The sequence below is a fragment of the Suricata suricatta genome, chromosome 6 (assembly GCF_006229205.1).
Source record: "Suricata suricatta isolate VVHF042 chromosome 6, meerkat_22Aug2017_6uvM2_HiC, whole genome shotgun sequence".
Classification (NCBI taxonomy): Eukaryota; Metazoa; Chordata; class Mammalia; order Carnivora; family Herpestidae; genus Suricata; species Suricata suricatta.
Window position 1 is genome coordinate 25,158,706 of NC_043705.1, and position 13,055 is coordinate 25,171,760.

General features: G+C 39.8%; 1 protein-coding gene across 1 annotated transcript in view; it reads right to left on the reverse strand.

Annotated features, from left to right (window-relative positions):
* Positions 1-3,487: 3,487 nt before the first annotated feature.
* The window catches only part of C6H5orf15 (chromosome 6 C5orf15 homolog), a 13,785-nt gene continuing 4,217 nt past the window's right edge, over positions 3,488-13,055 (reverse strand). Inside the window, exons 2-3 of the mRNA XM_029941907.1 lie at positions 6,015-6,541; positions 3,488-4,974 (exon numbers count right to left, since the gene is read on the reverse strand). Of these exons, the coding sequence (XP_029797767.1) occupies positions 4,843-4,974; positions 6,015-6,541 (659 nt within the window). The 3' untranslated portion in view covers positions 3,488-4,842. The remainder of the gene's footprint in view (positions 4,975-6,014; positions 6,542-13,055) is intronic.

Consider the following 13,055-nt stretch of genomic DNA (forward strand, 5'->3'; position numbering starts at 1 on the left):
GCCCCCTTAGCGCAGGCATCTAAGTGGCCTAAAAATAGTTCTCTCTGGGGTCCTTGGTTCCAATGCCTCTAGGCAAAAGTTCTTGGGAACAGCCAGGGCATGGTGGGAAGGACTCTTTGGTCTTGTTTCAGGAAAAGGGTGAGGATGGGGAACAGGGAATGGGGTTAGGAGGCTCCAAGGAAGCCCCAGAGGTCACCGAGCAAGTTGAGCCTGGCTGGATGATTCGGGGTATACCCAGCTGTGGTAAGCCGCATGCCTCAAGGGAGCTGGGAAGGCAGTACCAGGACCGTGGGCAACTCCTGAGCAGCTCCGTCAAGCTCTTGTTCCTTGATGGGCCCAAGCCTTGAACTGGCTCTTTTGTGGTTGAGGGACATGTTGGAAACCCCTCCCTCTACACAAAGTCCTTTCTCAAACATAAATCCACTTTCTCTTCCTGACAAACCTGTGAGCTACTCAACTGTCTATTTTACAAGGCAGGAGGCTGGTATAAACACAAAGAGCTCAGACCAAGGTCATCCAGGCTTGACCTCATCCTACACTCCTGACCCTTCCATTTCTCCCCACGTCTTCCTAGAAAGGCAGGTAGGTGCAACATAGGCCAGGACTTCATAGCACCAGCAAAGCCTAGGGCATTCAAGTTAGCCCTCAAGAACCCAGGGCCTTTCTCACATCCAAAGGTATCAAGGAATGTGTTTGGCCTCTCCCTAGAGGCTGCAAAATGGGGAGGACTCAGCAGAGAGGTCAGGCCCAGACTATTCATTCAACCCAGACAGGTCTGATTCCAGAGCCCACCAGAGTGAGACCCTTTAGAAGGGTCTCACATGGGAGTGCTGTCCAACTCACTTGCCAAGGGGTGGCCTGGCACAGAAGCACAAAGGACCCTATGAGAAGACTGTGCAGGAAGTGAAGGATTCTCAGAACATGCCATCGTCATCCAGCAGAGAAAGGAAGCAGTTTGGGGACTGTGAGGAAGAAGCAGCATAGGGTTTTAAAGCAGAGATATTAGGGTATCAGGTAGAGGAAAGCTACCTAAGGAGCAGGAATTTTAAACTTGGAGCCTCATCAATAGTAGCAGAGGGACCTGGGGCTCCTTAGGAAGAAGCTGGAAGGTGGGCTTGGAGCCTACGGGGTAGAAGTGCTGCTTACTACTCCAGAATCAGGCTCCCTGAGGTACGTCACCCAGACATCTTGGGACTATTAAGATGGGGGGGGGGGGTCAGAAATGACCTCAGGTCCGTTTCCAGAATCTGTCCCAGCAACTTCCTCATGTCAAAATTAAGTAAAAACACAGATTAACATGAGCACTGGGTGTTATATGGAAGTGATGAATCCCCCGGGATTCATTAGAGATTGGGCTCCACTCCTGAGACCAATACTATGCTGATCATTAACTAACTTGAATTTAAATTAAATAAATAAATAACCCACAGGTGAACAGAATCCTGATCATAGACTGGACTTCAAACCTCAGGACAGCCTCCTTTTCCGTTCCCTAGGAAGATCTCTGGCCCTCAGAATCCTTCCAACCTCTTATACTTCTGCTGGGAAGGATCAAACTGCTCACCACTGGACCCAGAAGGGAGGTAAACTGTTGCACCAGCAGACCAGGTTGAGCGAGGGCAAAAGACCTGGACACTCGGGCAGCCGCACGGGCAGTAGCCTTCTCCACCCACTTTGCTTCCCTGGGCAGCAGCTACTCTGTCAGAACCTGACATTTGGGGGGAGGGCTGAGATCTCACACAATTAATGTGGACTTTAGCTAAAGCCTGCGTTGAAATGTGGCTGTTTGGATAAAGCTGACACACCACATGTTGATTCTCTCTGCTGAGTGAAGTTCTGGGTCCCAGATATCAGTAGTATTAGCCCATATGCCAACTACATGCACCAGCGTGAGCCTTATTCAACTGGATTTTTCTCCTGATCTAATGTCACAAACACATCACTGTACAATTTCAAGGGGCCAAGTAGGAGACAGACTGTGTTGAATATGCGGCCAGAGATGAGTAAGAGTCAGTCCTCTGTTCTCAAGCTGACATTCTGGAGTAAACTATAAAGAGAGCCACCCCTGTACACTTTCTACAATAGACTGCACTCACCCACATGACATCACATCTAAAATCAAAACCCCGGGGTGCCTGGGTGGCTGTTGGCTAAGCATCCATCCAGCTCTTGATTTTGGTTCAGGCCATGAGTTCACAGTTTGTGAGATCAAGCCCTGCATCGGGCTCTGTGCTGACCGTGTGGAGGCTGCTTGGGATTCTCTCCCTCCCTCCCTTCCTCTCTGTGGCCCTCCCCAGCTTGTGCTCTCTCTCTCCCAAAATAAACATTTTAAAATGATAAAATTTTTAAAAATAAAACCCCAGTGAAGACACACTTGCCTGCACAAATTCAAAATGTTTCCATTTGCCTCACGAATTTCAGAACATTCCTTTTCAAGCTAAGACACAGAAACAGAAGCTAAAGGGTAACCTATTACGCTATTAGTTCCAACATTTGGCACAGAGCACCTCGTCTGCCCAGAGTGTGACACGGAGAGAAGAGAGCAGACAGCACGTGTAAGTAGGCTGCCCTGTTGCTTTCAGACTCAAATGTAGGTCTTATTTGTACCATCCAGTCCTATTTGTGCCTCCTTTGCTTCATGTAATCCAACAATTTATTCCAATGCAGAAACCTTCATGACATTATTTCTGAACCAAAAATTGGAAACCATCTAAACAGGAAAGTAGCTAACTAAATTATATAGCTATTAGAGGCTTTTTTAAATATTGATATGAAAAATGTTCATGATTTGTTAGGTAAAGAGTAAGATACAAAACCCTAGATGAGATCCAGTTCACTTAAAAGTTGTAACATACACCTGTATATCTGAATTCTATACATATTATTATAGCCCAGCAGCTCAGGTGCCTAAGACTTGGACAGCATTTTCTTTTTTTAAGAATTTTTATGTTTTTAAAGTAATCTCCAAGTGGGACTCAAACTCGCAACCCTAAGATCCAGAGTCAGATGCTTCGCCTGCTGAGCCAGCCAAGCATCCTACAGGCAGCATTTTTCATCAATGTATGATGTGACGCTCCAAACATTAAAGACTACGTGATGCAGCACACCAGGGCTGAGAACGCAGAGACTGTGCCCACAGGAAGAGCCCAGGAACCCCAAATCCACTAAGGGAGGGCGAGCCTCCGGATATAGGAGCCTTCAACAGGGAGACAACGGGAAGGCCAGGATGCTAGAAAGTACATACTGATTTAGCTGCTTTACTTTTCTTTGCAATCCTACTTTGCTACATTTTCAACAACCTCCAGCACTTAGCAGAATACTGGGCCTAAAGCAGGATTTAGAAATCTAAGGGGAATTCACAGAGTACTACTACTACAAGGAACAAAACCAAGCTGGCTGGCTCCCAAACAAAGTACCACCCCTCTGTCACCTCCCAGATGAAGGGCTCCCTCGCACCATCACTAAAATGAAACACACTTATAAAATCATGGATTTATATTTTTGCCATTTATTTTTAAAATCTTATTCAAAATATTAAATAATACAATTTCAGATATGAAAAATTACTGCCATAAAACAGTTCAGGTGTATTTCCATTGTGCTCCCCTTCCTTACCAGGACAGTAAACTGTCCACCTGAAAGAAATGGTGGACTGCCCCGCATCCTCCATCTTTACACACAGCTCATGCCCACCGGCTCACCCGGGCTTTCACAGTGGGTGTTTAACATATATTAAGGGTTGTCTGCTAAGAAGTTGCAGTGACACTTGTGAATCAACCATGGTTCAAATCACACATTTACATACTGATTATTTATTATAGAAAGGGTAAAATGAAATACAGTAAATAATTTCCAGTTGCTGTGAAAAACACAACAGAAGAAAATAAAACAAGTACAGGGGGAGAAAAAGTCAGTGTACACATATCTCCTCTATGTACACAAACAACTTCATTCAGGTATAATTTTTATTTGAAAGGCCTAGATACAGAATTATTTAAGTGATAATGGCCCCTAAGATTTATTGAAACTTACTATAAAGTAATAAACAAAGTGAAAAAATCTGATATAATTTTAAACTCTGCTCCTTGCTTGGAAGCTTGGAGGAACCCACGCTACAATCAACTGCTGACCGAAAGCAACTGCATGTGTATTTAATATTTTGCCACAGTTTCTACCTCTAAATTTTATTCAGTAATTCAAAATATGGTATCTCTATAACATTTTATCTATGTCCCCTGCAAACTGCAGAGGCTCTCTATTGCCAGAATCTCTAGAAACATTTATTAATGTGTTACCTCAAACTGTGGTCAGATTGAGCAATATCATTATTTTAAATTATGTTTAAATTATCCAAAAATATCCAAAGCAATTTTCCTGGAAGAAAAAATGTTACTTATATGCCAAGCACTATTATACACATCCTTGTAAGTTAACAGTTTGGGAACACAAAAATGTGTGCTTAAAAAACAGGATTTGGATGGCAGAAAGAGGATCTGAGCCAGCAGTACCAGATATGTTAGGATTTAGTTACAAGGTTGAGATCTTGTAAAACGAGTATTACTAATACTTCCAAAAGAAGTATAATAATAAAACCTAAAACAAAACTGACAAATAATGCTTAGCTCCACATTTTGGACACCTGATTGAGTTTATCTCTAAAAGTGTCAATAAAAAATTATATACTCGTTTGTGACATTTCATTTCGAAAGCACCAAGGCAAAATAAAGAGAGACCCACCTCTCATTTAAGTACCAACTGCCTATGGCAAACATCTGCACAATATTATATTAAAAAAGTCAAGCAAATAAAATTACATAATAAGCAAACTCAAATCACAGTGCTTTAAAAAATATAATCATTGGTAATCTTCAGCGAAGGCATTGCCTCATTTACATTCTGGTCTAGCCGATGATACTCCACTGTTTTGGAACAAAGACCATCACGCCATTTCCTGCTCTGAACCAGAAGGAAAATCTGGGGAAAAAACAAAGTAAATTAGATGAGCAAAAAACAACGTGGAGGATATGCTAAAAATTTGTATAACAAGTGCACTCTCCTCTGTGGTGACAGTTCAGAGCCGGGAGCCTGCTTCAGAAAAAAAAAAAAAAAAAAAAAACAAGTGCACTCTCTCTCCTAGGTTCCCAAATATGGAAAATAAAATAACAAAAGAACTTTATTGTTCATCCTATAAACAAAGTTAAACAGTGGCTTTCAAAGTTTAATGTACAGAGTGCTTACTGAAGACTGATTCCCATGTTCTGTCTGCAGAAAGGAGTTAGTAGATCACAGTGGAGCCCAGGAGCCCACATGTTTCACAAGTCCCTTAAGTGTTCAGAACAGAGATGGCCCAACATTCAACACTGGGATAGAGTATCACTGGCATTCTAAATAAACATGTGGGGGCACCTGGGTGGCTCAGTCAGCTAAGCATCTGACTTTGGCTCAGGTCATGATCTCACAGTTCATGGATTCAAGCCCCACATCAGGCTCTGTGCTGACAGCTCAGAGCCTGGAGCCTGCTTTGGATTCTGTGTCTTCCTCTCTCTCTCTGCCCCTCCCCTACTTGTAATCTCTCTCTCTCTCTCAAAAATAAATAAAAATTTAAAAAATAATAAAATTAACATGTAATACTTTTATAACATGGAAAAAGTTATTAAAATATCATTAAGTTCAATGCTTAATTAAAACTACTAAATTAACAATCTTTCTCCACATGTATTCCCATTGAAGTAGCAATGCTAACTTAAGACATAATATCTGTTTTTTAAAAACCACTGGGCTTTGGTTTTGCTCATTAGAAAACAATTTGACTTATTTTTCAGAAGGATACAAATTAAAGCATTCTGCCTGTAATTTGTTAAAATACACCACAGATTTATACTGATTAGATATCTTGGTATTTTACCATCAATTTAAATTTGACTGAAAATGAAAAAAATTCTGAATCATCAAAAACATCCATAAGAAATATAACAGAGATAATATAACAGAGGGGGTGAAAACCCCAAACTTACCTTCCTTTTGTTGTGATATGTAATGTAAACAACAGCAATACAAAAAGCAAAAATAATAAGATGAAAAAAGAAATGGCTATCTTCCTCTTCAATATTTGAGGATGGGGTCTTAAAAGATCTCACTGACTGTTCAATTTCCATGTAGTTCCTGTTTTCTTCCAGAGCCTCACTGGACTCATCGTCCCTGGGGCTGGTGGTCCAGTCGTAGTCTGGCTCTCCATAGTCTCCATTGTCCAGAGTGTCTTTGGCGGTAGGTGGAGAACTGTTGATTGTAAGAAGATCCTCCTCCTCTATGCTGGGATCTTCATTGTTATCTGCCTCCTCCTGAGACAGTGAAGTAGTAGGCGAGGGATGAGGGGCCATAGATGCCCCTCCAGCTTTCTCTGTACTAGTTGTGGGACGGAGAGTGCTGCTGATTTGGGAGACAGAAAGTTTGGTCTGGTTTTCATGTGTTAAAGCACTCATATTTGGAGCAGAAACATCTGGTTGGAGTATAGTTTGGCTCAGCATATCAGTCTGTTGTACAGCTAAAATGGTGAATAAAAAACATTAAACTGAAATCCCCAATTTTATCTCCATCAAGCTAGAAGCATATTTGCCTAAATTTTCTCACTAAGCATTTTGTGTGTGTGTGTGTGCGCGTGCACCAAATCCCTCTTTCTCTTGGGAATTTGTTAATAAGTCTCAATAGCCGGCCATCAGTTACCTTTCTTCTTAGTCAATTACTCATCAGGTACTAACTCTTTAGCCAGAAAGTAACAACTACATCGCCTGTCTACATCACAAAGCCTGTCACCAAAAGAAAAAGGAAAGAATAGAAAGGGATGACATTAGGTCACAAAGGTAAAACCCACACAAAGCTCTTACCCATCCTCTGCTTTCATTTCACAAAGAGGTTGGACTTCAGTAATCCCTGCCCAGACTGCACCTCATCCCCAGAACAGAAAGATTGGGGGCTGATGTTACCTCAAGTAGGGCACAAGCCAGATATGGAATGTGAACCTAAATACTTTCAATACAACAAATTTAAGAGAAGCTATAAGCTAGCTGTAGGTAGCATTTCTAAATAATTAGAACCAGAAGACTTCCTCTCCCAATTTTTTTTAAAGTATTCTTAGGAAGAAGGAAGGGAAAACTCCTAAAGGGGAAGAAATGAAAATTGGAAACTTGAAAACTAAGTGTGAACTAGGCTTTTTACGATTGGGGAAGGCAATCCAGGTATGGGAATAACACCAAATACATATAAGCTCTTACTTGACTATACTCCTACCTACCCAGTGTGGTTACTAAAGTATATTTACAGAACTAACTCTATATAGCAAAATTCAGAAGAATCCTTGATGAAATTTAACAATGTCTCTAATTTATAAGCTAATGCAGTATCCGTTGAAAAACAAGAATATCCATTATACTTGGAAAAAAAAGAATGATCACATGAGACCCAAAAATACACCGATTCTATTTTAAAATCTATCAAATTATAGTAAAATATTTTATAGGGGTAAAATTAAATCACATCATTCCTGGGTTTTCACCAACGTGTGCATACACATAAATTAACAATCTAACAGACCACTCTCTGTTCGAACATGTAATACCCGAATATATGAATGCACTCTGGTTTGTGTATCATAGTTACACATAGTCTGGCAGCTATTTTGTATAGAAAAAATAAATAGCTAGTTTCAACTGGAATGAATGGAATCTTAGAAAAAATAAATAAATTGGTAAAAAAATTAGTAAATTAGTAAAACTCTCTAAAAATATTTTCAACAGTTGGTTCCTTAAAACTTTCCATTAAAAGAAAAGAAAGAGGGCCTATAATTGAGCACATTATTCAGAAACCTATTAACAGAAATTTTGTTAAAATAATTTTATATATTTGTCACTTCAAATAAGTTATGATTCAGGCATTTAAATTATTATTTCTCTCGCATATTTAACTTTCCTGACAAAGTTAAGGAAAATATGATTTAAAATATAATTTTTTAAAGTTAGGAGCCAACTAAGTAAGCTTGACTTTTTTTTAAAAAATCATTTTTCTATACATAACTTTTAGAATAATCATGTATAGTGCTCACCTGGGCAGCACACATACTAAAATAGAATAATTATGTATATCTAAAGGAAACAAGCTGATAGGGGTGGGAATGATTATAATTCTCTCCTACCTGTCTCCATGTCTAGAAACCCATCCACTGTGCACTGTAGAATTCTGTCAGGCATGAGCAAATCCCTTCTTTTATCCTTCACTTTGTTGTTATAACGGAAACCTGGCTCTCCCTTAAGGATATACTTTCCCTGAAGCCCTTTTAAATAATAGCTGTTTTTTCACCCACAGCCTTGCACTACTGAGTTTGGAAAAGGGGAAACTGTTCTGGGGTGGACCTTCCAGACCATTCTCCCTTTCCACTCCCTGAATGCACCAGCCTTGATTCTCCTATCATCAGCTATCACCCACTAACCTTTGTCTACCAACTCCCGGTCACAGTTCCTATTCTCAACGATTTTACTTCTGGCTCTAGAGTTCATTCTACCCAAGTGCTCCTGTCTTGATTTCAAAATCCTTGACCTCTCTTCTGATGACCAGCCTTCCCCCTTACCTTAACCTGTCACACCATGGTCACTATCATCACAACTCTTCCATAATCTCAATTCCATGCATCCTCCCTGCTGGCATAACCACTTATCTTTCTAATTCATTCCCTGGTAATGCAAATCTATCAGGGCCTACAATTCTCTGATTCTACCATCATTTTAGTCTCTCATGGCTACCATCCTACCCTTGCCCAATATCTCTGCCCTCCCTCTTTACCCATATTCAATTTTATAGGCAGCCATTATCTGTCCCTTACATACACCTCCAATCCCCATCCCCCTGCTCACTGTGTCCCACTCAATTGGCAAGGCTACCTCCCGAGTTAAATCAAACTCTCTGACCACTCCCCATTGCACCAACCAGCTGAATATGGCTGGAGATAAATATAAAACCATGGCACCATTTTTATTTCATTAAATTCCATGCCGAAACTCCAGGTGTATGTTTCATGCTCCTGACAATTATACTGTATTTTTCTAGTCCATTGACCCTCCTGCTCCCTTAGGAGAACATTCACAAGTTACTCTGTTCTCAAACTCCCAACACCTTCTCTGTTGTCCTCATTTGCAACAGAAGGCATCACTTCCTAACTTCTCTGAGAAAAACAGAAACCATGAGAAGAGAACTTCCATGAGTTACCTGAACTCTAGACTCATAAATCCAGTGTTACTTGACATCTCCTCTTGAGTGTGACATTGAAATTAACATGTTCAAAATGAATTCTTACTTTGGCTTCTGAGAAGATAGAGTAGAAAACTTTTCCCTATTCCTCCACTGAAAACAACTAACCCTGCATATTATATTTAAATAACCTAACTCTGAAAGGTGGAGAGACTACAGAATGCTTAGATACCTAAGGATTTGAGAAATAACCTAGTAGTGACTTTCCTGAATTATCTTCTTACCTCACATATTCTAGACTTGTAGCTGAAGAAGCCAGCAACCTGGAAACAGCAAGGAGTACGGACAAAAACATGCCATCCTCTCCCCCCAAAAAAGCCTACTCTCTCTAGCTAAAAGAAAAGGAGAGAGGCAGACTTGCAAGAAAGAAAACTTCTAGACAGTGACTGCTCTACTCCAGGCAAACTCCACAAAAACAAACAAACAAAAAAACTGTGACTCTGCTCAGAGCTACACCAGCAAAGGCCAGGTAGAAAGCCTACATTTCCACCCTCATCAGGCTGTAACAAGGTGCCTCTTCTCCTCCGCAGTAATGTCAAAAGAGGCCTAATGGAGAGTCAGGACTTCAACCATCACCCCATAGTAATGAGGCCACTCCCACCATCATGTAAGTACAGACGGCAAGTGGAGACAGAACTCCCACTCTTGCCCAGAAGTAACAAGAGTATGACCACCCTTTGGGTGACAACAGAGATCAAGTGGAGACCCTAAATTTCTACCTCTTCCTGACAATAATGTGCAGCAACTCCCTCCTCCTCCCCTGCCAGAGTAAAATCATAAAAAACCAACCAGAGGTGCCTGGGTGGCTCAATCAGTTAAGCAGCCGACTTTGGCTCCGGTCATGATCTTGCAGTTCGTGGGTTCGAGCCTCACATCAGGTTGTGTGCTCATGGTTCAGAGCCTGGAGCCTGCTTTAGATTCTGTGTCTCCCTCTCACTCTGCCCCTTCCCCACTCATATTCTGTCTCTCTCTGTCTCAAAAATAAATAAACTATATTAAAAAAAAAACTTTTTTAAAGCCAACCAAAAGGAAAGTTTAAATAAGACCAGAGTTTTGAAAACAGAAACTACCACAACTCACCAGGTTGAATCCTTAATTTTAAAACTCCAAAAAATTAATCTCTGGGCTCAGATGGTTTCACTGTGAATCCTACCAAATGTTTAAGGAAGAATTCTCACCAATTCTATAGAATCTCCTCCAGAGAATAGGAGGGAACATTGTTCAATTCGTTTTCTGAAGCTAGTATTATCCTGATACCAAAACCAAAAATGCTACAGAAAAAGAAAACTACAGACTGATATTGTTCATGAACATAGCTGCAAAAGTCCTTAGCAAAATATTAGCAAACAGAAACTAGTAATATATAATATATAAAAAGAATGATATTCCATGAACAGTGAGGGTTATTCCAGCAATGCAAAACTGATTCAATATTCAAAAATCAATCAATGCAATCCACCATATTAATAAGCTAAATAAACCTTCATCTAAGTCTCTTACCTTCTACAAAACTCAACTAAAAATGGAACACAGGGGCACCTGGCTGGCTCAGTCAGCGGAGCATGTGAATCTTGCTTGATGTCAGGGTCAGAAGTTCAAGCCCCACAGTGAGTGTACAGATTATTTTTAAAATAATAGTAGTATTATTTCTTACAATTGCAAGTAAATCTATAATTATTTCAAAATAAAAATTTTCAGAAATGTGTTTTACTTCCCACTCAAAAAGAAAAAAAAAAACTTGCTCTACCTACAGTCCACATTGCAGTTAATGGCAACTCCTTTTTTCTAGTTACTCAAGAAAAAACCCAGGAATCATCATGTTAATACCCCACAACAAATCTGTTACCCTACCTTCAAAGTGTATGTAAAATTTGAAGACTTTTCACCTCTTAACTGGTACTGCCTAGTCCAAGCCGCTATCATCCAACCTGGCTTATTATGTTAGCCTTCTAAATAATGTGCCTGCTTCTACCCTAACTCCTAACGTCCACTTGCAACAAAACAGCTCGAGTCATCCAGTAAAAATTTAAGTTCAGTGATTTTACTCCTCTGCTTAAAACCCTCTGAGAGCTCTCCGTCTCTCAAAAGTGAGATTCAAAGTCTGTGTAAGGGCCTACAAGATCCTACAGGATCTGGCACCTCAATGTCCTCTCTTACTAATCTCCCCAACACCTCTATCCAGGTTGTCTGCTTAACAGATAGTAATCAATGTTTACAGTATATGCCCTTGACCCAGTTCTCACCACAAACCCTACACCACTTTCCAAGTAGTATCTCTGCACCTATCACACCCTCTGAAAAGCCTTTCCCATCAGTTTTCAGGCAGGCAAAACTCACTCAGTCTTCTAAGGGTATCGTCAATGTTAACCTATTTGTTGTTATAACTCCAAAACCTAGCACCAAGTAGGAGCACAATTAAGAAGTATTGTTCAAAGAGTAAAAACTTGGAAGTAGTACACATAAAACAAATAAAAAAATTCATCTAAAACATTTGATGCAAATTAGCTCAACTTCTTGGACCTCCACTCCTTCAAAGAGAATATGATCTAGTCAGAAATGAAGGGTCTGCAGAACAAAGAACTCTGACTTTATGAATTTATTGTTGAGCTTCTACAATCACATACAGTACTTTAGACTTCTAAATGTTCCATTTCTGCTCTTTCCTATTTGATATTATCTCCCTAGTTAAAACAACATTTAAAAAATAACTTTCTGCACTTAATTCTCTTCTATGGGTCCCTTTAAAAAACTGTCTTAATAGCATGGCAAGACTTAATCAGAAGGTGATCATCCAGTAATCCAAAAAATGCTTATATTCATTTTTTTAGATTTTGTCAAAATAAAAATGTAAAACTTCAAAATCCTTATAGACTGCCAAGAAAATACCTGAGCACTGAAATTTTAAGAAATCTAATATGGAACAAGTTGAAATGAATCTCATGGAGTAACTTTCTAACTTTCTGTGCTTATTTGAAGTTTGGAACTCAACATCTCCTATCTAGACTATAATTTTTCTATTACAAGAGTAATTACTTTGAAATCACTTTACCCTTGCATGCTCACAAAAAAACACTCATATTGCTCAAAGCTTTACAAATGCTATGCTATACTAAAATGTAGCAGCTTCCCCCTCAGAAGCATATATGTTCATATACATTTAAATTATTTTTCAGTAGGGAATAATATGAATTTTAAATTGATATAGAGACTTTATAAAAAAGGAAAAGATTACCTAAAACATCCCAGTATGGTTGGAGCAATATTTATGAAGCTCTAATAAATAAAAACAAAGACAGGAAGACACCTTAATACTCCACACTACCGGCTCACTTGCCCCTCTCCATAAGATTTTCATCCATCTCTTAAAGGGAAAAGTTGTTCCTGCTACTACAGTTACCAGCTACATATATCCCTCAAACTGTAGGTCTTAAGCATTTCAGTAAGAAATATAAATGTTTTGGGGCACCTGGGTGGCTCAGTCGGTTAAGCATCTGATGTCAGTGGAGGTCATAATCTCACAGCTAGTGAGTTCAAGCCCCGCATCGGGCTCTATGTTGACAGCTCAGAGCCTGGAGCCTGCTTCCGGTTCTGTGTCTCCCTCTCTCTCTGACCCTCCCTTGATTGCGCTGTCTCTGTCTCTCAAAATTAAATAAAAAACATTTTAAAAAATGAAAAAAAAATTTAAAAACTACACTGTGGATGAATGTTCATGGGCATGTAAAGATGAACATGGTAAATTGTTAGCAAAACTGTAGTATGAT